The sequence below is a fragment of the Ixodes scapularis genome, unplaced genomic scaffold (genome assembly GCF_016920785.2).
Source record: "Ixodes scapularis isolate PalLabHiFi unplaced genomic scaffold, ASM1692078v2 PGA_scaffold5__190_contigs__length_132052651, whole genome shotgun sequence".
NCBI classification, from domain to species: domain Eukaryota; kingdom Metazoa; phylum Arthropoda; class Arachnida; order Ixodida; family Ixodidae; genus Ixodes; species Ixodes scapularis.
In genome coordinates this window covers 48,586,531-48,610,919 of record NW_024609880.1, presented here as the reverse complement: position 1 = coordinate 48,610,919, position 24,389 = coordinate 48,586,531, and the positions used below count along the sequence as shown (strand labels likewise).

At 42.4% G+C, this 24,389-nt stretch overlaps 1 protein-coding gene across 1 annotated transcript in view; it reads right to left on the bottom strand.

Annotated features, from left to right (window-relative positions):
* Positions 1-24,389, bottom strand: part of LOC8052190 (hemocytin) — a 166,826-nt gene that overhangs the window by 18,424 nt on the left and 124,013 nt on the right. Inside the window, exons 56-65 of the mRNA XM_042294055.1 lie at positions 20,331-20,596; positions 13,959-14,170; positions 11,918-12,123; positions 10,780-10,959; positions 5,539-5,771; positions 4,728-4,929; positions 3,840-4,187; positions 1,136-1,306; positions 1,015-1,040; positions 280-448 (exon numbers count right to left, since the gene is read on the bottom strand). Coding sequence (XP_042149989.1) covers positions 280-448; positions 1,015-1,040; positions 1,136-1,306; positions 3,840-4,187; positions 4,728-4,929; positions 5,539-5,771; positions 10,780-10,959; positions 11,918-12,123; positions 13,959-14,170; positions 20,331-20,596 — 2,013 coding nt within the window. The remainder of the gene's footprint in view (positions 1-279; positions 449-1,014; positions 1,041-1,135; positions 1,307-3,839; positions 4,188-4,727; positions 4,930-5,538; positions 5,772-10,779; positions 10,960-11,917; positions 12,124-13,958; positions 14,171-20,330; positions 20,597-24,389) is intronic.

Sequence of the window (24,389 nt, the reverse complement as noted above, 5' to 3'; positions counted from 1 at the left end):
TAGTGCACCCAAAATTCATAGAAAGATGCTTTGAAATGGGTGGTAGACTATATTTGGAAACTCAACGTTTTAGGGGGCCGTGGTGACTGAGTGTAGGTTAGCAGTCATACTGCACTGACTAAATTTCTGATCTGCAATGCAGACATCAGACAATCTGAAGTTTCATACAACAGATTACATCTAACATTTCTATGGATCAGTCAGTGGCAATTTGGACTAACACAGGGATTTGCTAAAGTGCTAGACACGTATTTTGGTAATACACCATGCAGGTCTTACCACACAGATAGGCATCACAGCAGGTTCCATTGCTCCGGGGAAGGTGGATCAGTTTTTCGTCATTTCGGCACGTCGGTGGTGCCGGGCACAAAATGCTGGTGCATCGTACCTTCAAATTCTCGCCGCATTCACAAGTCTCACAGGGACTCACTTGCCAGCTGTCCCCAATCTTGATAGATGAACCAGAAATCACTTCAATGGCATGCTTTTGTGTTGCTTTTCACATAGTACTGTGCAATATATACTCAATTTGTTTTTGATAAATGCTAATGCACTTGTGCAAGAAATATCATGCCCCTCAAAAAAAAAAAAGCTTAAGTCAATACTAGTAGTAAGTGAATGCATTGCCTTCAAAATAAGATGCTTGAGGCAATATCTGAACACAAAAGAATCATAGTTGAAATCAGTAGCATAAGCAAAGGGGGGCTTGGAGGTCAAACCCCCCCCCCCCCCACCCATTTTTCACATCCATCTCCATAGCCCCTCCCCCCTTTCCATCAATCATCCTGGCAAGCCCCCGGCCCAAAGAAAATTTCTGGGTATGCCACCACTTAAAGTAAATGCTCTAACCGACAGAGTAGAGCATTAATAGTAGCAGTAGGACATACAGTAGCATCTTGAATCACAAAACATTTGCATGATGACCTAAGATAAGAATGTCTGATCATTCTGTAATGTAATTCTGTAGCATGCACACAACATTGATTTAGAAACAAAAGGCTCAAATTTACTTACCAAGTGGCCCTGTTCATCACAGGCCTCTTTGGTTCACAAGAGAGAAAAAAAGTTGTGTTATTATTAACATTGGAACACAAGGTGCAAACATGCTCACAGCACAGCATTCTCATCCACCTACCGCAATTCTTGATGGCAACACACTCTCCATTTTTGAGAACAAAGCCATTTTTGCAGAAGCAGGAGTAAGACGGAGAGAGTGGGCACACTTCTGCCGGTGTCCTGTAGTTAGCGCAGGTCTTGGGGCATCCAGAATCACAACGAAGTTCCATGTTGCGAGGACATCCAGAGTCTAGGAACAAAAACAAGGCAGGTTAAGATTAAATCAGGCTTTTCCAGGCTGTGATTTTTATAGCTTTAGTTTTCTCTTCATTTAAACTGCCAGTGATATCCAGTGCCAAGACGGGTGTATATAGAATATCTGTGCATTTATTTGCTCATTGCAAATCTCCATTCAAACAATATACTTTTTAGTTACCCTGTTTATTTAAACTCCACGCAACATTTTCTTTTGTGAACTGTGGGATGACTAGCAAGACTGACTATTCACCTAAGTGGCCTACAACACCTTTTAAGAGATGCCTAGTGCAGTCATAAAAAATAATGTCACCTTTATTTTTATTTTTTCAGCCCAAGTAATTGAGCCTACAGGTATTTGACAAAGAAATTCATTGCAAAGTTTACCTTGATACAAAATTTGCTTGTGACTGTTAAAGGCACTGGTTCATCTAGTAAATCAGTGGTGCACCGAAGGGAAGTCAACAAGCTATAAACCTCAAAACAAACAAAAAACAAGAAAAAACTTTCTTTTTTGGCAGAATTGTTTTTAAATAATATACCCATTTCACTTAGATTTCATAAGTTAATTCTTAGTTAACAAAATCAAAGTGTTTGCCTTCACACCAGTGATAAACATGATTTAGCAGATAATTGCAAGAAATATTTTTTCAACCAAGATTTTATTAGATGTTTTAAGCAAAAGAATGTGGTTGCTGTGTAAAATATTTTAAGACACTAAATAATGTAGAGTTGTGCAAATATTCGAATTTTCAAATAGAAATTTCGAATAATGCGCTATTCGATACTCGCTTCGAGATGAGCTATGTTATTGTTACTTTTCAGATTGATAATCGCGTTGGGTTAGCCCCATTGAGTGCGCTTCTCCCCGAAAACCTGTGCACTGCAGGAAAGCAATACTCACTGGCTCCTCGGGTATAGCTTTTCTGCAGTGCACAGGCGATTGATGAGAAGCGCACTCAACGGGACTGGCTCGCCGCGATTGTGCAAGGGTATAGATAGACCTTTACATCGCTTTTCACCTGGGCGAAGAATGCTGAGTCACTGAGTTGTGGACGCATGCACAGTGTCTAACATACGCGCATAGCAGATCAACAGCACAGGCTCAGAAGGCATTCCACAACCCAGCAGACAAAGATGGCAGCACGCAGAAGTTGATTTTTGCAACTGTCTATAGCTCACATTTATGGTCAATGCTTGTTTATTTTTTTCCCCTTTTTGAAATTAAAAAATATATATTTGAAATTGAAGAAAAATTATCTGCACCTACCAAGCAGATTTAAAAATCCCATTGATTAGAATAGCTGCAACAAAGTTGTCATTTAATTACATACTATAGTTTATAAATACATTATATTAAAACTAACTAAGCTTAGGAGTGGACAAGTGGAAGCTCGGGAACAACCTTAACAAGCTCTGCTTGGTTTTAATTTAAACTTGGAGTAGTGAAAGGCTTGGAGAAACTATTTAATAACCTACTTGAAATTATTTAGCCAAAACCACTCTTCACTTCGAATTTGCTTCAAACTCAAAATCCACTATTTGCATATGCCCTCACTAAATATGCTAAAACTAACTTATTGAGTCACTTATCTTCAAGATTAAAAAAATCATGCAAAGAAGCAGGCTTTTTGAAACTTGGCACTGAAGATTAAGAATGGCAACCAGTGAGATTTTTAAAAAAAAAGGAACAAATTTGAAGATTCCTAAAGGTTCATTCTCTTAGGAAAAAAATGTCCGAGGCAACTTCTCCTAAATATTGATACGAAGCTGAATGAAAGTTAAAATAATATAGCATATCTTTTCCTCTCTGTAGACCCATGGTCTAGAGAGAGGAAAAGATATGCTATATTTTTTTAAATTTTCAGCTTAGCTTTTATATCTAGGAAAAGTTGCTTGGGACATTTTTTTCCTAAGGGAATTAACCTTTAGGAATCTTCAAAATCCTAGAATTCTCCAGAGCAGCTTCAAGAGTTTTCCAAGCTCTCAAACTTTTTTAATTAGTCACCCTTATCTCAATGTAAAGTTAATATACACTATTTTATTACAACCATTTACTGACGCACGACTAAGTGCCGAACACTTCTTAGAATATGTGCATAATTGTCTACAAAGGCTTTTGAAATAAGCACTCTCAAGAAAAGGAAGCCGACGTGTTTTTCAGCCCAGGTAATAAACTTTGTGCATCGCAGAAAGCTCAGGCCTTGTGAGAGTAACGCTAGCAGTTAGAATAAAATGCAAAAGTTTCAGGACGTGATGTTACATGGATCAAAAAAATAATTGAGAGAAACAAAATTTCTCTATGAGCCGATGTCCTCCCCTAAGCATTATATTTGCCTAACCAAAAAATTGCATTGTGGATGCCTGTAGCATCGATTTCAGTGAAAAAGACTTGCCAGCAAAAAGCAAACTAACAATACTCCTTTTATACTTACTAGTGTTTTTGACCGAAATAGATGCCACATTTAACCTTTAGACAAAACTTTGCGACACAATGCAAGCTGAAAGTCACTGTTGTGGAAACTTACCACAGCCGGAGTCCTTCAGCCAGTGGTGCACAGAGACGCCTCCCTGGGAGCAGCAGTGCTCGGCGTACTGCAGTTTAGAGCGGCACACGGAAGCACTCAGGTTGCGGGTGTAGCTGGCGTCGTTCAGGCACGACTTCTGGTACAGGTCGGGATCGACGTAGAGCTCGCAGGCGTTGCGCTCGAACTCGCAGATCTCTCGGGGCACCGACCGCTTGCTGGCTGCCGCCTGGATTTTGCAGATCTCGGGGGTGCCCTCGACGAGCCAACTGTACGCGAACGACGGGATGTCCGTGGACAGGCGGCCGTTCTTGTGAAGCAGGTCGTCCGATTGGTCAAAGTTGCACACACCTGCACAGGAATGAGATTGAAGCAGGTGATCAAACATGTCAATCGTTTCTCTGAAGATAATTTCTTAAAAAAAAAGATTTTTTTTTATAAAGTTTAATGTTTTAAAAGCAACTGGAGTGTTTGTAATCTTCAAAGAAAAAACAGGACTAATATTTTGCTGCAAAGTGGTGGTTTGAGTGCCACTTGGTTCATCATACAAGGAAACAGCAGCAAACAAACAGAAGGACGAAGATAGATCAAAGCAGGACAGGGCATGCTAACAACGAAATTGAACGGAAAAAACAGACACCTATATATGTATAGGCCAATGCGAAAGGCCAGTCATCTTCAGGCCATCATGAGCCTCTTTATTTCTGAAAAAATTAAGCTCGGCTCATGATTGCACCAGGGAAGCCTCACTGACAAAGTCATCCCCCTGGGTTCTTATTACAAGCGCTTCGCATATTTCTCTTAAGTATTTTCCTCGAAGTATACTGCAGGGTGTCTATATGATATTGACACTTGCTAGCCTAAGAAATTGTATAAAAGATTGCTTCTTACCACACAGCCCCTCCGTCTTGTTGAAGTATGTGAATGATGGTAGCTCAATGCTGAAGCCATAGTTCAGCTCAAAATAGCGGACCACCAGGCTGATCTCGGGGACATACACGACGGTGCTGCGACCAGGAACCCAGCTGATGTTGAACCCCTTTTTGTCCCACGGGTAGTCTCGGTCTTGCAGCTCATAATCGTTAAACTTAACCTGCACAGGTCGGAAAAACAGGACACAGACAAATGCAGAAAGTTTATTGTAATTATAACTACTATAATTAAATGTACTATTGTGTAATCACAACTTCTGGGAAAGGTTTTGACAAACAAATACAGTTAAGTGCCACCATGAATGAATGAAGGGAAACAGCTCTAGCGAGTACTGTAATTAAATTATGAGTGTATATCTCTATACTCTTGCTTCATTCTCACTCAAACTTTATGGCCCCGTGAGGCCAATTCTAGTAGAAAGGTGAAAAGGCTTCCTCTGTTTGGTCGTACACCAACCTTCAAATAAAGGAACGACACGAAAAACAAAACAGAAAAACATTAAATTAACCCAGGCAAAGCAATCTAGCCCTGGGGATGTCTGCAGTTGATTGGAATGTCTTAATCTCAACAAGGACTTTAGATGCACATTGTCTGAAGACCATTTCTGACCATTCTGAAAAAACCTTTTTCTGAGAGTCTCATGGACGTCTCGTATGGACCGAAAAGTGACATTCCCCTTTGGCAGTGTCTGATTGTCCTTAGAACATCCTTAGGAGGTCACTGCACCTGAGAATGAATCACTCTCGCAGCTCACTACACTGGTACGTACCCGCTGACCCTTGGTGATCCGTACGTGGTGGTTTCGATAACTGATGGCCAGTCCCTGAGTGCAGGTCGTTCGAGGTTCCTCAGGACACTCCACGTTGATGCCCAGCACTTGAAAGTCAAGCTGAGAATCTCCGGACACGTGCTGGGCAAGGACATAGCTGCATGTCCCCTGGAAGTCGTAGTAATGGCCGTCGAAGGTGATGTAGTTGGGGTCGCCGTGGCCTCTGCAGACACCTGCAAATGTCCAAAGAGATGATGGCCTTGGTGCAGTTCAGAATTTGTTTTCGAACACTCTAAATGACTTGGTATACTTTGAGCTGACTTTTAACCTTTGCCAGTATTGAGTAGAAGCTCTTTGATATGTTTTCGGTTGATACATCTTCCCGGCTGTTACATTCACAAGCACCACCTCTGGTGAACATCCATAAGGATGTCTGCGTTAACTTTCTGTTTGGTTTCTCTTGTGAAGCACCTTGTGTGTGCATCTCTTACTTGTGTAGCTTACTTCTGTCTTTTTGCACTGTTTTCCAAATCTTTTGGTATGTACATCAACTATCCCAACTTTATGCTTCGGGTTTCATCTCAACTGTTGCACCCACAAGCTGCCTTCCTAAGCGGGCTACACAACCATGGCTGCCCTCTTTCTTTTTCTCCAATGTCCCTCTTTTTCACCTTTTTTTTTTTGCTTTTTGCACCGTGCTCTTGGCAGGCACGGCTTTACTTGGAAGAAACTAAAGCTTTTTGCAACAGCCCATTCATCTTTATGCCACTTTCTCTGGCACACACGCACACACAATTCTACCGTGCTTGGTGGTGCAAGTATTTTCATTCTGTTTCTTTTTCAGAATCAAGCAGCGGAGCATCTGGGTTAGCTGATGGACAAAGGGCGCAAAGATAGACAAAGGACGAGCAGAAGTGCTCAAACAGATTGCTGATAGGTTCAGGTGTTTTGCACACTCTTGCAGATCAGTATTTTTTCACTGCAATTATATACTTGACCCCTCACTTTAAATTATATTTCTAAGAAAAGTTGACCAATATTTGAAGAAATACCATAGTTCACCACAGCTGCAATAGTTTTTGTAAAATGAACTGTTGCATGATAGTTGATTCTTATTTAATTCATTTAAAATTCGAAGTTCAACTTATTATCAGTAGTATAACGTGTGCATAAACTGGTTTACCCGTGCTGGTAAAAATTTATTTTGAAAAATTGTTTTAACATTAGAAAATCCACAAAAGATTAAAGGGGCACTGACACATCAAAATCATATTTTTTTTTTATTATCCGAAACGATTGAAAACGATGCCGGGACATTACCCTCAAAATTTGAAATTTGGGAATTCAGTATTCGTGAAGTAAAAAAACAATTTCCAAATGCCGAATTCGAAGTTCCCGCGCGATCGGCGCCGGTGCCTTGACGTCAAAAATTGCGGAGACCTGAGAGTCCCTCTTTCTTTCACCACTCCCTGCTGTTGCCATGGCGACCCAAAGCGAGGAGGAAAGGAGCGAGCGGCGGCGTTCCGGCGGACCGGTTTTGAGCGGTGTCGCCTGTTTTCCGTTGGAGGATACAAATCCAGGAGACGGCACCACAACGAACTCCCGATTTTTGGTATTTCAAAAAGAAGGGCCGTACTGTGTTCACAATTGCGTTAAAAAACATGTTTTAGGATTGCCGTAATTAAATGTTATAGAGATGTCGCCTACAAAGCTTCTAAATTTCATGATTCTTGACGTCACCGATCAAAAGAAGCGAGGAGGCGAGAGGCGGGAAAATCAAACGCCAAAAATAAAAAGGCGCGCGCGCGCGCGCGGGAAAATTTTTTTTCGCGATGCGTTTTTTTTTGCGTGTCTATGACTCCAACTTGCATCGTTTTAGACAATAAAAATAAATACGACCTTTGGGGTGTCAGTGCCCCTTTAAGTTTGCCACTAGACCGTGAATTACATCCGTTTCGTGTTGACAAATTTTTCTTTAGCTTTAAGAGTTAAAAGCAATAAATAATTAATCAAGTAAAAAAATTGTCACAATAAGTAACTCACGACATAGTTTAGCCTCGATCATGTAATTCAGTTTACATAAATTACTTCATTAAGAAAAATTTGCGAGAAATCACAAAATATTAAGTTTAAGACTATATGTTTATTTATACTGCAAATATTTATCTACAACTTAAACACCATAAGATATCAATACAAAAAGAGGATGTTAGCAGACAAAAAAGTCTAATGACACAGAAGTCGACAGCAATAAACTATGTGATCTGGAACAGGAAATGTTAAAGTGGGACATGGAAATGCACAACACTTTTAAAGCATTGAAATGCTTTTTAACAGAACCCCCTTCCCCACCTACAAATCCTTAAATATTCTCCGTACATATGTCCATTCGTCTGTGCGTTTTCCACTAAATTTAGCAGGAAAATTGATGTCACGAGACTTAGGTACTACGTGACCTATATGTAAATTCAGTTTCCCCGGTAAATTTAGCAGAGATATTAATCTTGACCTAAACTCCAATTCAGTTTGCCCACTAAATTTAGTGGAAAAATTGATGTCACATGATCTAAACACTAGTCTTATGCGAATAGTGGATTTTGAGTTTGAAGCGAATAGTGGTTTTGGCCGAATATTTTCGATTCGAATATTGAATAGTTTTTCCACGCCCTTCACCACCACTAAGGTAGCCATTTGGGCCAGTTGGTTCATGATCACCTAAAAAAAGCACCAAAAATGCACAAGGACGAGGAAGTAGACAGAGCGCTCTTGTCTGTCTACTTCCTCGTCCTTGTGTTTTTTGGCACTTTTTTAGGTGCTTCCACTACCATTGCATAATGCTTAGACAAAAACCCTACTAAACCTGTGAAGGTGGTTTCACTTGTTCATTTATAAGCTAAGTTTAATCTATCTATATTTATGAACTGTGACCTCAGAAGGTCTGGTGTCCTGAGATGGCAAGTAAACAACAAAATTGACATAAAATGAATCCTATAAAGATGACCAACTATACCCGATTGAGTGAATTTACAAATCTTGCCATATAAAATATTCTTTTTTTAATCTCGAGTTAAAAAAAGGATGAACCGTGCATGATGAATGCAAGTTGTAAGGGCATCCCTACCTAACATAGTGTACTCTTGCATAACAGTTTAATTTTGAAACTTTGACTACAATGTCGATATACAGATTCACAAAGTATCCATTTATTTTCAAATACAGTGGGCACGACACCATCCCGCTTTGAATGTATGCTTTTCTTCCGAGCACGCAATTACGATATTCCTACTTTTCCAAGTGTTTATCGCGGCGGGTTACCCCATTGAGGGCACTTCTTACCGAGCACCGATGTAATGCAGAGAAGCAACACCCGCGGAGCTCGCCTTTGCGGATATTGCTTCTCCGCCGTGCACCGGTGCTTGGCAAAAAGAGCACGTAACGAAACTAACCCGCCGCAATCGAAATCTTCGAAAAACGCGAAAAGTGCAGTTCTTCTCGAAGCGAATATTAAATAGTGTATTATTCTGAACAACTATTCGCAATTTCGAATATTTGCACAACCCTACTAAATACCAATTCAGTTTTCCTGCTAAGTTTAGCAGGAAAATTGACATCATGTAACATACACCACTGCAGTTTCCCTGCTAACTTGAGCTGAGCAGGGGAAATTGAGGTCACGTAATTTGATGTCATGTTACCTATACAAAAAATCAGTTTCTCAGCTAAATTTAGGGGTAAATATGTTATGTAACTCCAATTGCCTCTCCCCATCCCCCTCCTCCCTTCCCCCTCCTTTCTCCTAGGGTGTCCTCCTCCTCCCCATCTGTACCCCTTCCCCTCGCTCCCCCTCTCTCCAATTCGCTACATCTCTCTCCCCCCCTTCCACCCCCTCTCCTTTGTCACAAAAGACACATTAACAATTCAACTTTCTCGCTAAATTTAGAGGGGAAATTTACCTGACACACCAATTCCCTCCACCCTTCTCTCTCCTCCCTCACCCTCCTAGTGTGTCCCTCTTCTCCCTATGTCCCCCCCCAATTTATCTCTCTTCCTTTTTATCCTTCCCCATCCTCCTACAGTGCCCTCCCTCCATGCTCACCTCCCTCTCCCCTCCCCCTCCCTGGTCATGTGACGCACCAATTCAGTTTCTACACTATTGATAAAAACTTAGGTTCTTCACTCTGTTTAATGTCTTCCAAACGATTGAAACAATCGCTCCTAGATGCTGCAATTCATGTATTATAGGACTCTGAAATACAAAGGTCGCTGCCAATTTTTTTTAAAGTATCCTCAGCATTGAGCACAATAGTAAGCTCGGCGTATTCTATTACCATTTAAAGGGGCACTGACACATCAAAATCATATTTTTTTTTATTATCCGAAACGGTCGAAAACGATGCCGGGACATTACCCTCAAAATTTTAAATTTGGGAATTCAGTATTCGTGAAGTAAAAAAACAATTTCCAAATGCCGAATTCGAAGTTCCCGCGCGATCGGCGCCGGTGCCTTGACGTCAAAAATTGCGGAGACCTGAGAGTCCCCTTTCCTGTCACCACTCCCTGCTGTTGCCATGGCGACCCAAAGCGAGGAGGAAAGGAGCGAGCGCCGGCTAGCGCCGGCGTTGCGGCGGACCGGTTTTGAGCGGTGTCGCCTGTTTTCCGTTGGAGGATACAAATCCAGGAGACGGCACCACAACGAACTCCCGATTTTTGGTATTTCAAAAAGAAGGGCCGTAGTGCGTTCGCAATTGCGTTAAAAAACATGTTTTAGGATTGCCGTCATTAAATGTTATAAAGATGCCGCCTACAAAGCGTCTAAATTTCCTGATTTTTGACGTCACCGATCAAAAGAAGCGAGGAGGCGAGAGGCGGGAAAATCAAACGCCAAAAATAAAAAGGCGCGCGTGCACGCGGGAAAATTTTTTTTCGCGATGCGGTTTTTTTTGCGTGTCTATGGCTGCAACTTGCATCGTTTTAGACAATAAAAATAAATACGACCTTTGGGGTGTCAGTGCCCCTTTAAGTCAGGCTCTTCACCGGCTAACGTCTAGTTTATGCCAAGATGAGCCATTCCTTGAAGTATCTCTTTCCTTCCATAAATCCTATCTTTCTCAACTTGAATTGGTGCAATTGACAGATTGCACGCTGCTTTGTTACCAGAATGCAGGATAACGTTCAAAGATACCACTGTAAAGTTCCACCCAAAGTCGGTAGAAGAACAAAAACACTACAACGTCAACTCACAGTCATGGCAAAACTCTGGCGGTACGCAGGTGTCCCCACGGCGCACAAGGCCCATGGGACAGAAACACCCTGAGACGCAGTCCTCCGTACATTCGTTGAACTTGTCCCGCATGTTCTCACATGTCTTCTCACAGGCAGGCCCACAGTCTCTCCACTCCATGCCAGCCGGACACTTTGGAGCTGCATTTTGAGAGATATGTTTAATGTAATTGACGAGTAGTGACGATCTTACTCCATGGTTGTCTATTGAGACATTTTGTTATTTGCATTGTTCCTGGAGTCTACAACTGTTCCTGAAGTTAAACTTCAGGAACAGTTGTGGACAAATAAGTGATGTGGACTTCAAATGGTAGGTGCGAACTAGGTAGTTTACTTTGAAGTACAGTCATGGTCAAAATAAATACAAACAATGGAGCAACGATGGAACAATACTTAGGGTACCTCAAAGCGGCGAATGCGGGCAGCATCTAAATAAAGCGAGAGATCAGTTTATTTTTTTGTTTAGTCGCGAAAAATTTTATTTTTGTGATTCATCACCAATGGCACTGCCCTTAGGCTGTGCTTTTGAGTGGCCAGCAGCAAAAATGCTTCGCGATGACTGATCGCACAGCTACAGAAGCTGCATATTTTATTGACCGATTTCTCCTAATCATTCGATTGAAGGTGTTTAAATTCCTTTCAGAAGGGGCGTCATTCTCTCATTTTGCACTGGCACTGTGCCTTGTGCACTACTAATTTAGTCCTTATATATATATATTTCAGTAAAATATAACTTTCGTTGATTAAAACAGAAAACACACCATGAGATCACTATTTACTGCAGATGACAATGCTCAATTTTGATTGTTCACATGTCTACACAAGGGCAGCAATACAAGGGTGTGTCCACAATCAAAATGGCGAGCATCGTGCCACATGTAGTCAAGGTTGAAGATAATACCACAGCGTTTGCATCGATAAAATCTTGCCGCAGAAGTACCACCAAGTTCCGCTAGAAGGTTCTGCAGAATGAAGATGGCATGTGCCCATTTCTTCTGACAATGACTGCGCCTCTCCTTCTACTTGCCACTGCTTTATTTTTGTTAAGTTGTAACATTTCCATTTTTGCTACCTCTAGAAAAGCTTGAGGTTCTCTTACCACATCCAAGAAGAAGCCTCCACTCAGAAGCAATCTTCTGACGAACAGACGCATCACAGGTGGCGACGAAACCCTCGATGGCTTGGCACATGCACTTCTTGGCATCGTTCTCCGAGTAGGCCATGCACTCGCACACAAAATCTTCGCAGATGTTTATCGACATGCTCGTGGAGCTGGCCTCAAGGCACTGACTGAGGGGAGCCTCTCTGAAATATCAGAAGTATGGTGTAAGCACACGCACATCTTCCCAAGCTGGAAAGATGTGGCGATTTCTCCGAGATTCGTGGTTTATTATTGCTAATAGACTTTTTGCCTAATTATTCACCAAGAATGCTGTAAATGTAGGTACATATATGCTGCACGAGCTGGCTTCTACAGCAGTCACTATTCTAATAAAGAAACCTGAAACAAGTGACACTTCACATGTGCATTTGTCAATGCCTTATTTTAATTAATTACTTTAAATATTTTATACCAACAAGTGCACCTGTAGTGTGTGAGGTAATCCTAATAACTTCAGACAGCATTAGTATTATGACATGGCAATAGCTTTCCCTCCTCTGTGCCCTTTTGGCATTAAAATACTAAGTTAATTCATAATTCCAGCCATAGCTTCCAAAACTAAACTTTTGTATATCTACCCTGAATCACAATCCTTCAGATTTCCACCATTTTGTTATAGGTGCCACATACGCCACGTAATTTGGTGAATGTGTTGCTGTACCAAGTAATTAATGTAAATTATCCCTTCAAATTTTATTATAAAAATATGAGGCCATTCAGATAAACTCGAGTATATATTCATCTCAAAATATAAAAAAAAAAAAACAGTGGCTTTAATTATTTTTTTTTACACTGGTAAAGTTGCGAAAAGGGAATAAGTTGGATGTAGTCTTCAACAAATACTCTAAATTCATATACATTACAAACTCTATGGTTAGGTTGCCTGAATTTTGGGACATAAACCTAAAGTATTTTGTTTTCTTCAGCATAAGCAGTCTCACAATCTGGCAAAGAACCAATAAATGTTTGTCTGACCACCGCGAATGGAAAAAGCTTTGTTTAGGTTCCAGTCTGCCAACCGTACAGATGATCTACACAACAGTCACTGACAGGATGAGAACAGCAGAAAGGAGTTTCAATCGTCCCACTCCCAGTGCACGCTCACTACCTTTATAACGCTTGGGCGTCTCGTCAGCCTCGAGCGAGCACGCGTAGCTTGAGAATGACAAGAGTAAACGTTGGAGGCGCTGGAGGTGGGGCGTTCGAAAGAGACACCCTCTCATTCGCACCTTAGCAGTGTTCCAAAATTTGCTCGATCTTACTCCAGGGTAAGAGTTTTGTACCTCAAATATAGTTCCTGTGTATGTGTAGTGCCCACACCTGATGTGAGCTTGCATGTAAACAGCACATTGGCCTATAGATATTTTTTAGGCAGGAATAAATTCATGTATACATACGTGATATTTTTTTTCTAATTGTATCAATGCCTTCCAAAATTTGCTCGGTCTTACTCCAGGGTAAGAATTTTGCATCTCGGCGTTCAAAAACCTACTCTCCAGTGTTGCTCTATCGGTGTTGACACATGACACGACCTGCCAAAGTAACTCGGATCCATATGGATGAGATTTGGAACACAACCCTTGCCAGTGACTATTAGTGCCGACGTTATGGTGGTACCCTTTTGCGGTTTCTCTCCATCATGTCATGACCACGATTTGCCTTGCCAGGACGACACGAGTTGTGATCCTGGCTACTTATAAAAAGTTGAGAATGATGAATTCGATTACTTATATATAGTATATATGAAAAGTAAATGTAAGCTTGAAGTTATCGCGTTCCTGCACCAACCCTGTTTAAGTTGACAGTCTGACATTGCTCTTTTTTCCATGGTTGAAAGCAGAATTAATTCCACTAAAGACGTCATGGTAAGAGCTTGGCCAGTCGTGGAAGTCCGGTTGTTCAGATTTTCAATAATCTACACGCACCAGCAACAAGACTGCAGTTTGCAGAGGCCGTAGTTGCAAAAGTCTATACTCACTTCAGCTTGTGACACCAGTTGCGCGCTCTCTCAAGAACGTCGTGGGGGCAAGACGAAGGTGAGCAGCTGGCTTTCGCTGTAGTCATCCAGCTGTCACCAAAGACCTGACCAGAAGACTCCAGCCGGCCATCAGGAGTGCGGAGGTCATCCGCCCGGTCGTAGTTGAAGGACCCACACAGACCGCTGATGGTATCCAACAAGCATTCGGACACCTGGAATAGGGAGGCGCTCGTATGAGCCCCGAGTTTTGACCAGAATGTACAAAATGACAAACCAGGGGCCAGCTATACCTCACTTTATCATAATTTCGAGTGCAGTCAAAGGCTCAAACACTGACACACATACTAGAAATTCAAACCACTGGGAATTCACTGTGTTTGATTTGTTTAGCATATGATACAACATGTAGACACAAATGACAAACGCTATGATGTCGCGCTTTTCACGTTGTTCGATCGGTCCCATCGGCTTGTAGGGTTAGCTGCGCTTGGGCTTGAGGTAGAACGAAAGATACACCAACACGCGGCCCTGGCGTCACGCCACTGAGGTGGCGCGCTGCTCTGCGGAGAGCAAGTCGTCTGCTTCTTGCACAGCGGTTGCGGTGACGTCATAACGACGCCGAGCTCCGACTAAATTTGATTGAAAAATGGTGGGTAGATTTCAATGCTAAATGCCTTGAGGTCTAACCTCTATTTTTTTATCGATCGGCCAATAAAAGCTCAACGTTCTGACATCGTCGCAACCCCTGTGCAAGAAGCAGACAAACTTGCACTCCGCGCTGGCAGGGCGCATACTCAGACGCTTCACTTCATGCAAATCTAGTTCCTACGCATGCGCTGTTCCCACACCTTGTGTGGGCTTGATTGTAAACAATGCATTGGCCTATAAATATTCTTTATGCAGAAATAAACGCATCTGTATATACCTGATTTTTCTCTAACTGTATCAATGCTTGTGTCTTCCAGGCTTTACTATCAGCAGCACAAGGACTGACATCTATAACAAGTCCAGTTAAAAATACTGGACAAAAAATTAGTCATAATATATTATAGACCGGCACGCTGTTTACAAACTGGTGTGGGCACTACGCGTGCGCAGAAACCGAATTTGCGTGAAGTGAAGCGTCTGCGCAAGCGCAGTGCCTTTGACAGTGCCACCGCAGCTGCGTGACGTTAGGGACGCGTGTTGGTCTGTATCCACACATTCATACATGCATATGTAGTACATGTATGCACAAGCATGCATACTTGCATGGGCACATCCACATACAAATGCAGTTTCCAAACTTTTGAAACATCCAAATTACCCACCCACATGACGATGAATAGCTTAATTGTGCTTGTTTTATCGGTGGATCTGGGCTCGGGCAAGAATGCTTCCCGATATGCAATATATTGTTTTTTTCCTTCTCTCACTTAGCTGGTGAGCGCTCCGATCTTACCCCGGAACCCCGGAAGAGTGCTTTTCCCGACGCACAGTTGCAGTGTGGGAAAGGGCAAGAGCAAACTATGTGATGCCCTGTCAAGTACGAGGTTATAAGCTTTTGTATTTACGACAAGGCGCAACTCTTGCTATTACACAAATACCACAATTGAGAAGTTTTCCTCTATCTTCAGGAGACAAAGGTGACAACTTCACGGACATACAAAGTTTCTTTCAAAAACAAAAAGTAACTTTCGCCCAACAATTTTATCTCCAAAAATCAAATGGACGGAGGTAATCGTCCATGACGTCTTGAGAAAAAGTGAGCGTTGAGAGTTTAAAAAAAAAAGGGTTGATATGCCCCCTTTTGCTGCAACTCTCAACACAAAAACAAACAATACATGCCTAGAAAAGCAGTAAATTTTTATAAAATTCTGTCTTTTTTTTTTAAGAATGTTATTTTAGGTGATGAAAAATGTTCTGCTTTTCAATTATAATCATGCGCGAATTGGCTCAAAAGGCAACTTGGCTCGTTTTCTAACATTTATGTTGGTTGATGCAGGAGGACAGATATGTTCAAATAAATTATGTCCCAGAGAGCTCGAGATGAGCTTGTTCAAAATATAAACAATGGGGATATAAAAAAAACCAAAAAACTAAACGGAAAAGATGCATGACACTTCATTGTTACACACATCTTTCCTTTTTTTTTTGGAAGGGGGGGGGGGGTTTGCAGGGTATTTATTAGGTTTGGTGTACACTGCGCATCAATGTTAGCGCAATCACGACAGTGGCGAGTTCTTTTCTCTACTTTACTTTTAGAGGGTATCTTTAGGCACCAAATTTTACCTCCTAGCTTAGTGCGCTAAGTGAGTGCTTTCAATCACCATAATAGTGTTTTGAAGACAGCCCTTAAATTTTAGAAAAAAAAACAGGAGAAACCGGCGATCGCTTGTTCGCGCGAAGTGTCGCGCAGTCTACATTAGAGATGGGGGAGGAGAATATTGGACACGGTAAGCCGAATGTTAATTAACATGTTAATAATGGTTTTACAGGTCATGTTGTTATCGTGGCTTTGAAGGTTGTTAGCAGCTAAACCGACTTAAACGGTTTGCGAAAAGTCAATGGGCTTTGAAATATTCATTGGTTAGTTGTCAAGTTCTTGTCTACTGATTCCGAAGCTGGACGCAGAGAAAACTCCACAGGCCCTACCCACAGTTATGCGTAGAAAAGAGCGACGTAATCGCTTCGAGTGTCTCGCCATTTGGCAGCATGCCATTGACGCTTCGCTACACCCTCTGCAACAAAGACGCCGTCACTGTGAATGCTGGCCGTTAAGACTTGTCCACAGACTTCCGGATCTCGGGATGAGTTGCGGAGAGCGTTATGGGATGGCAAATACGATGTATGAAAACAAGCTAGGTCACTCTTCTACTCTTCTTCATATCACTGTCGACGAAAGTGTCTGGCACTCTTTGTGCGACAAATTTTGGAATCAGTTTAAAAAATTACTGCCATTATGAGCCAATTTAGTGAGGAACGTGGGGTCTTGGATGACTAAGGGGATGGTGAACAGAAATTTGGATTTCAAAAAAGCAATGCAGGAGATATAGGTGGGACGCTACAACCCCTACAACACTACTCTTAAGGCTATATCTCGAATGGACGGCCGTATTTTTGGAAAAAGAGGTCGAGATTGGGCCAGGCCGACGAGGCACATGATGTAGAGATATCTCGTTTCCACCTCTCTTCGCTTCGCTCCCTCAAGGCGGCGAGGCAGAGAAGACGCGAGGCCGTTCCCTCTCCTTCTCAGAGAAACACGACACAAAAATTTCTGTCAAATGCGCCTCCTTTTTTTTTTTTAAAAATACGGTCATCTGTTTGAGATATCACTGTATGAGTGATGTTTTGGTGTTTTGTAGCAGCCCGTTGCACGCTTTTGCCGCGTGTTTTGCGAAATCCAGATTTCGGTTCAGCATCCCTTTTAGGCTTTACATCGTTAACTTTTGAAGTAGTAAAAACAAAAAATAAGTCCCCAATTAGAAACTAGCTGAGCGTAACTGAAAGCCACTCAATTGGTGAATTTTAGAAAGACTTGGAGCGTGTGGCAAGTGAAAGTTACCTCTTGTTGTATGTACACTAAAACATGTTATACCCTTATGGGTGTAACCCTGCTGGAAATGGGAAGCCCATTCACAATGACAGAATGGTCAAGCACAGTTAGATTCAGTGCGAAGTGTAGCACCTAGTAGGACCAATGTGCACAACTTAGCTCTTGCTCATTGACGCCTTGAGGAACACTGCAGAGAAGCTGTAATCTGGGGAAAAGGTTACGACTGAGGTAAAGCCAACTTTGGGATTAGAATCTTGGCACCTAAGAGCACCAATGTGCATGTAAATTGCTCAGTGATGGCCTTAGAAATGATGCAGAGGAGCTGAACTCTCAGGAAGAGAATAGGTTATAAATCCAGGTGAAGCCAACTTTAGGGGAGATATCAAGAAAAATATTACTTCAAAATTATGTCACTTTGCACCGAAAATATGCAGGTTGAGTAGACTTCTTGGAGATTTGGCGTAGGAGATCAGTTTAATCTTATGCAAAATTACCAATGTGATTTATATCGTTGGAGAAAAGCACACGTTTGCAAAATTTCTTAACTAACTTGGTGTTCACTGTGTATGTAAAAGGGCAGTTTTAAATAGAATACATTTTTTTTAATGAGGTTTAAAAAAAATTGCAATTAAATGCTGCGACTGCAATGTGTCTGTCCTAACCTCACGTTGGCCATTTCCTGGGTTATGTTATATCGACTACTTGGTATAAGCTGTGTGGAGAGCAACCTAGATCAATAAGGGCAATGGCTCTCCTGTGAATTGTACATGTATACATAGGTACTGTCCTTCAAATATTAAGCACGAAACCTCATCACTGTGACCTTATATAAGTTGTCCAAAAAATATCTTTTGTACTCAGTGGGCTACTGCTGCTATATTGTTCTCATTGATGCTCATTGATTCTTGCTCGAGATAAACAGAGCTGCTCATTCATACGGTTTCATATTCGTGCGCATTGGGCTCCAAAATCCACCCCTTTTCTGTCTCATTTTCTACATGCACCTAGTGGATTTCTGGTTGAACTTAACATTGAAGCTTTCTTCCATTACCTCGTATGTGCCCATTAGTTTATGCATAAAATTTAATGAAAATACAACTTTTTTTTTTTTTTTGAAGAAAGAGCAGTTTTTTTTTTTTCAGAGAAAACTGCCTTTAAAGGTTTTACCCAACACCCTTGGAATGGTGGCAAACCCACCCTAAAATAGGTTGCTGGCAATCTTAGTATAACCCTATAGATATTTTTACAGGCAACAAGTTCACAAGCAACATGTGCCCCATGCAGTTTTCTCTCACTCATAAATAGGGTTCCATGGTTTCGGGGATCTTTTTTTTCTTCCAATTTCGGGGTTTATTTTATCTCCACATATTCAGTACTTTCCGGTATATATTTTCAGTATCGGGGAAAAGATGGGGGTTTATCGGGACTCATGCTGAAGAAAACAAGATACAGATATGGGGATTGCCACCCTTCAGGGAACAGGCACACAACCCGAATAGTTGGAAATCGTCCCGGTACCGATGAGAGAAGGAAACGAGATAATAGAGGGTTTAGTATACTCTGTTTCATACTTAGCGTGCAACACTGTCAAAGCTACTGGCCCAAGCACGTGGCTTCATTTATGGTATTGTTTGCGCGAGAACGCGTGCTAATGATCAACGAGATCAATCCCAACGCTTGTGCCAGTAGCTTTGACAGCGTTGCACGCTAAGTATGAAACTGAGTATAGATCTTTCTCATACCCCCAATGAGATTTTTTTTTGTTGATTGGCTTTTTAATCAAACTTTCGTTTTTGGTCATATCAGACCTTATTTATTTATTTTAATTGGTTTAAATTTGTCATACCGTTTGGTGGTGCAGGTAGAGAGACAAATTTTATTTTTATTCATTTTTGCTCTCACTTAGAAATTCACCACATTCACCCCCAATACGATGCATGCACGAAGGCAGCGGCGGAGGATCGGGTATCGTCGGTTTCATTGGAACAATCTAAAACTGTAATGTGTCTGGTTCTCTAAGGATACTGCATCGTTGCGGACAGTTCAGTGCTGGCTGTGTTTTGGGTGAACACAGAACAAAGCTGTAGCAATTTCTTTCCCTGAAACATCCATGTTTTTCGTATTTAAGGACAGCTCCAAATCTGGATTTTTTCGGTCTCTACCGATTTTAATAAAACGGGATCAAAGGCTATTTCACGGGGTTCATCGGTATTTACCAAAAAGAAACACGGCATCTATACTTATAAACCATATAACCACCGAGAGAATGAGAACGACAGGAAGGAGTCTCAGTTGTCCCACCTTCAGCGCGAGCTTTCTGCCTTCGATAACGCTTCAACGTTATGTGAGCCTTGAATGGGCAGGCGCAGCCAGAGCACGGCAGAAGGCAGCAAGCGTGTGCTGGAGACGGGGCCTCCCTGTCGTTCTCATCTTGTCTGCGACTATACGGAGCAAAACAATAAGAGGGGAGGAGATGGGAGAGCCTGCTGTGACGTCGGAACGCCAAGCTGCGATTGGAAGGATTAGCTGCTGTCTCCCACCAATCAGAGCTAACAAAAGCATTGTCTGCTTTTCGTGCAGGCTGTGGCGTTGGAATGTCGAGTACTGAGCGCTTGCGTTGTCTGCTCATCATAGCAATCACTATCGCACTTTTCTACGGCTTTCGGAAAACCCTGGCTCTTTACAAACGAGGACTTAGCGTGCAATAAAGGAGAGAGGAAATGCCTCTAAAGGGCGAAGCTTCGTCGGACACTTAATCCCTCCTGCTCATTGCGCCTCGTGCCCTCCTCTCTCTCCGTTTCATTCCGTGTGACAGGACTTTTGCGTGCTGAACGTACCCCAATCTTGATGTTTTGCCATTCGTCGAGCTCCACTTGGAAATTGTGCTTGTGCGAGGCGAAGAGCAGTCGTTGACCACTCAGGGCCAGGAGCACGTCCTTCAGTCGACGGCTGATGGTCTGAAGGCTGCGCGTGGGAACGTCGGATCCGTTCACCTTGACCTCTTGGAGGGTGGGACCCAGCTTGACGAAGACGTCGTTGCACATGATGGACACGGATTTCTCACAGACGCTGATGTCTCCCCTCCTGTGGCATCTCTTGTGGGCTTTCATTTGAAAGAGACGAGCAAGATTAAATTGCAACGATACGCCCTTGCGCCAAGAAAATGTACAAAAGTGCAACTGCCCAACGGTAATACCTATAACGGTCGTTACAAAATGACATTCTACTCTCTCTAAGAACTCCGGCATGTCTGCTTTTTCCCTCAAAGCTTTGGGAGAAAACGAGATGGGGTAAAAAGGTATGTTTACCGTAGACTTAAAACCAAAGTCTGCATGTGGCAGCGTGCATTAGTTTCACCTGTTTACGTTGTGTTCAGTATGTGTGACAAGCCAAGGAGGTAGGAAGCTTCTGGAAGTGACATGACACCAACAGAGGTGAAGCCAGAAGTGTGGATGGACACGCCCCTAACGTTGACCAAAACCACAGCTGTTCTTGCCACCCTCGGATCGTTGCGGGTCCGTTCTTTCAAACAGTTCTGGCTTAACATCTGGTGGAGTCATGTCACCTCCAGAAGCTTCCTGCCTCCATGATCACAGCAGACTGTCTTTTTAAGTCTTAACATACCAGGAGCAGCGGCGTAGACTTTCCATTTTCCCGGGGGGGAGGGGCAGGCTGAGTTCTCCCGGGAAAGGGAGGAGGGGCGGGTGCTGCGCATTATTTTTTCGCCGCAACTGGAGATTGAAGCTAACGAAAACACGCTGGAATTCCATTTACCATGTATTTTGTCAATAAAGGCAACGTGCGCGTTATTTTGTTTACATGCCGCTACTAGAAGCTCGTTACATGGCACGTAAACAGCGTCTCGGTAAGGATCATAGCCCGGGGGGGGGGGAGGGCTCTGCCCCGCCCAGATTTCACCAAGGGGGGCACAAGCCCCGTTGCCCCACCCCCCATAGTTTACGCCTATGAGCAGGAGTATCGTCATTCGCTGAGCTTCTTTCGTAAACTGCACTGACTGGCGGTCCCGAGTGGTTTGCAGGAAAGTGTAAGCTTTTTCAGCTTTGATTTTGTTTCTTGCTTTAATATTTTGTGATGACTTTGACTGCATGCAGAGTATAGTTAAGTTTTCATCCTTTAAATCCAGTATGCACTACTAATTCCATTAGCATAGCTTTTGTGTGTGTGTTACTCAAATTTTGCATAATCTATAGTTCGCTGACGATTTACAGCAGCTCAGCTGATCAATACAAGACTTCAAGCATTCCTGATATCTGACCAAATGTTCAAGGCATAATGGGGGAAAAATTCTCCAATTACCGTGAACACCAACAGGCGGGGAAGGAAAGTTAAAGAAAGGAATACCCAGGCGAAAATTTCTAACTGGGACCAGTTGGCACCTCAACTGGTTTCAACTGGGACTAACTGGTCCCAACTGGGAAGCAACTGGGACTAACTGGTCCCAACTGGGAATCAACTGGGACCAATAGGAGTCCAACTGGGGCCAGCTGAGGGGTCAACTGGTTTGAACCATTCCCAGTTGGGAGTCAACTGGTTTGACTCCCAGTTGGGAATGGAGTGCACTGGAACCAGTTAGGAAAGTAACTAGTTAGAGCGATTCCCAGTCGGACTTCAAATGCCTTTCCCGTTCCCAGTTCACACTGGGCAACAATTTGGACAAGTTGGGGGTGTATTGACCTTTGCTAATGAAGAAAACTAAAAACACTAACATTTTTAGATTTATACAAATAGGGAATTTTTAATTACTGGGGTACATTTATATATTTATAAAAATAATATAAAAATTTTAATTAACTAAATAATTTTTTAATTGGAAAATATAATTAGTGACAAAATGTGTTCACCTAAATGAACTTTTAGTGCATTATTGAAATATATTAAAACATTTATTTAAATACCTACAGTATTTTTTTTTTCTTTTAATGAATAAATTTATCTTGACTAATCAGAGCTAGCCGGCCGCCGTGGCACGCGGGTGCGGATTAGTGGTACGCGCTGTCGACAGATGGCGCTGCCTATGCTGACGCCGGATGCCAAAGAGGAAAACAAAAGAATTATAGAATGTATAGCAAGTGACATTAATGAACTAGGGAGGGGGTGTGAGATTATTATACTAGGAGACATGAATGCACACATTGAAGATATGGACGGGTACACGGATTCGACAGGTAACATGCTGCTAGATATGTGTGAAAGACATGACTTGGTTTTATGCAACAGTACCGAGAAGTGTGAAGGGCTCATAACTTGGGAGGTAGGGAGTTTGCATTCGACGATAGATTATTCACTAATGTCGCATAGGATGTATGATAGGCTAAAGGTAATGAACATAGATGAACTTGGGGTCAGAAGCCTGGGTAGTGATCACAAACGGATCAAGCTGAGCTTTACGAGAGAAACCGGGAAAGGAAAGATGCAAGATGAACAACCAGATAGGATCTTTTACTCGGAGAAGCAACTGGAGATAGCAACCAAACAAATTGAGGAATTAATTTCTGGCGATACCACAGCAGAATGGACTTACACAAATTTAATGAGATTATTTGAGCTAGAGCTATCCAAGGTCCGACCTAGAGAAAAAGGAAAAGGAAGGCATAAACCCAAGAGCTGGTGGGATGGGGAGGTTAAGAACGCCATAGAGAGACGCCAGGAAGCATCCAGGGAACACAGACATTCCAAGCAAAGGGGGGAACCAAAAGCCGAAGTAGACAGAAAATGGGATAATTTCATAATTTATAGAAGGGAAGCATCCTGTTTAATCAGTGAGAAAATGAGAACAAGGGGGTCCCAATGGTTGTCAAAAGTGCACAAAAAGGATAAAAAGGCAGCCAAGAAATTTTGGAAACATCTGAACTCCATGAGTAATAAGACAAGTTTAGAACAGAGGTTTATAGTTACAGTTCAAGGTACTCGACTGGAAGGGGATAAGGCAATGCAGCATATAGGGACAATGATGGCGGAAAAATTTAAAGACCGAAGGAATGAGGCACATGCTTTATCGCAGGAGAACAGACCGGTAAGTGCTATGGATTCGTTCGGACAAAGAGAATGGGAAAGGGCAGAGAAAAGAGTTCCTAGTAGCACCTCGACAGGCCCTGACGGTATTCCCATTATGTTAATCAAGAACTTGGGCCCAAAATCTAAGCAAGCATTAAGAGAGGCAGTGAATAAAATGGTAACGGATGGGAAAGCCCCCGATGAATGGAGACTAAGCAGGATGAGCATGATATATAAACGAAAGGGGGACAAAGCGGACATAAACAACTATCGTCCTATAACGGTGACGTCAGTGATTTACAGGGTGGTGATGCAGATTATAAAGGATAGACTGCAGGCATGGGTGGAGAGCGAGGGGGTGCTGGGGGAGCTGCAGAATGGGTTCCGGAAGCAAAGGAGGTTAGAGGACAATCTGTTCTCTTTAACGCAGTGTATCGAAATAGCAGAAAAGGAACAAAGGCCCCTATGGCTAGCGTTTCTGGATATCAAAGGAGCCTACGACAGAGTAATTCAAGAGAATTTGTGGGGCATACTGGGTACATTAGGGGTAGAAGCTGGAGTAACTAATCTTTTAAAAAATATATATAATAGCAACAAGGTGCTTATAAAATGGGAAACAAATGTATCGGAGCCTATAGAGATAGAGCGGGGGCTTAGGCAAGGCTGCCCTTTGTCGCCTTTGTTGTTCATGTTATACTTACAGGGATTGGAGAACAAACTAGAGCGGAGCGGGTTTGGCTTCAACCTTTCTTTCATCAAGCAAGGTGAATGGATTAAACAATCACTACCGGGGCTGATGTATGCAGATGATATAGTGCTAATGGCCGACAACAAAGAAGATTTGCAGAAATTAATGGATATCTGTGGTACAGAGGGAGATA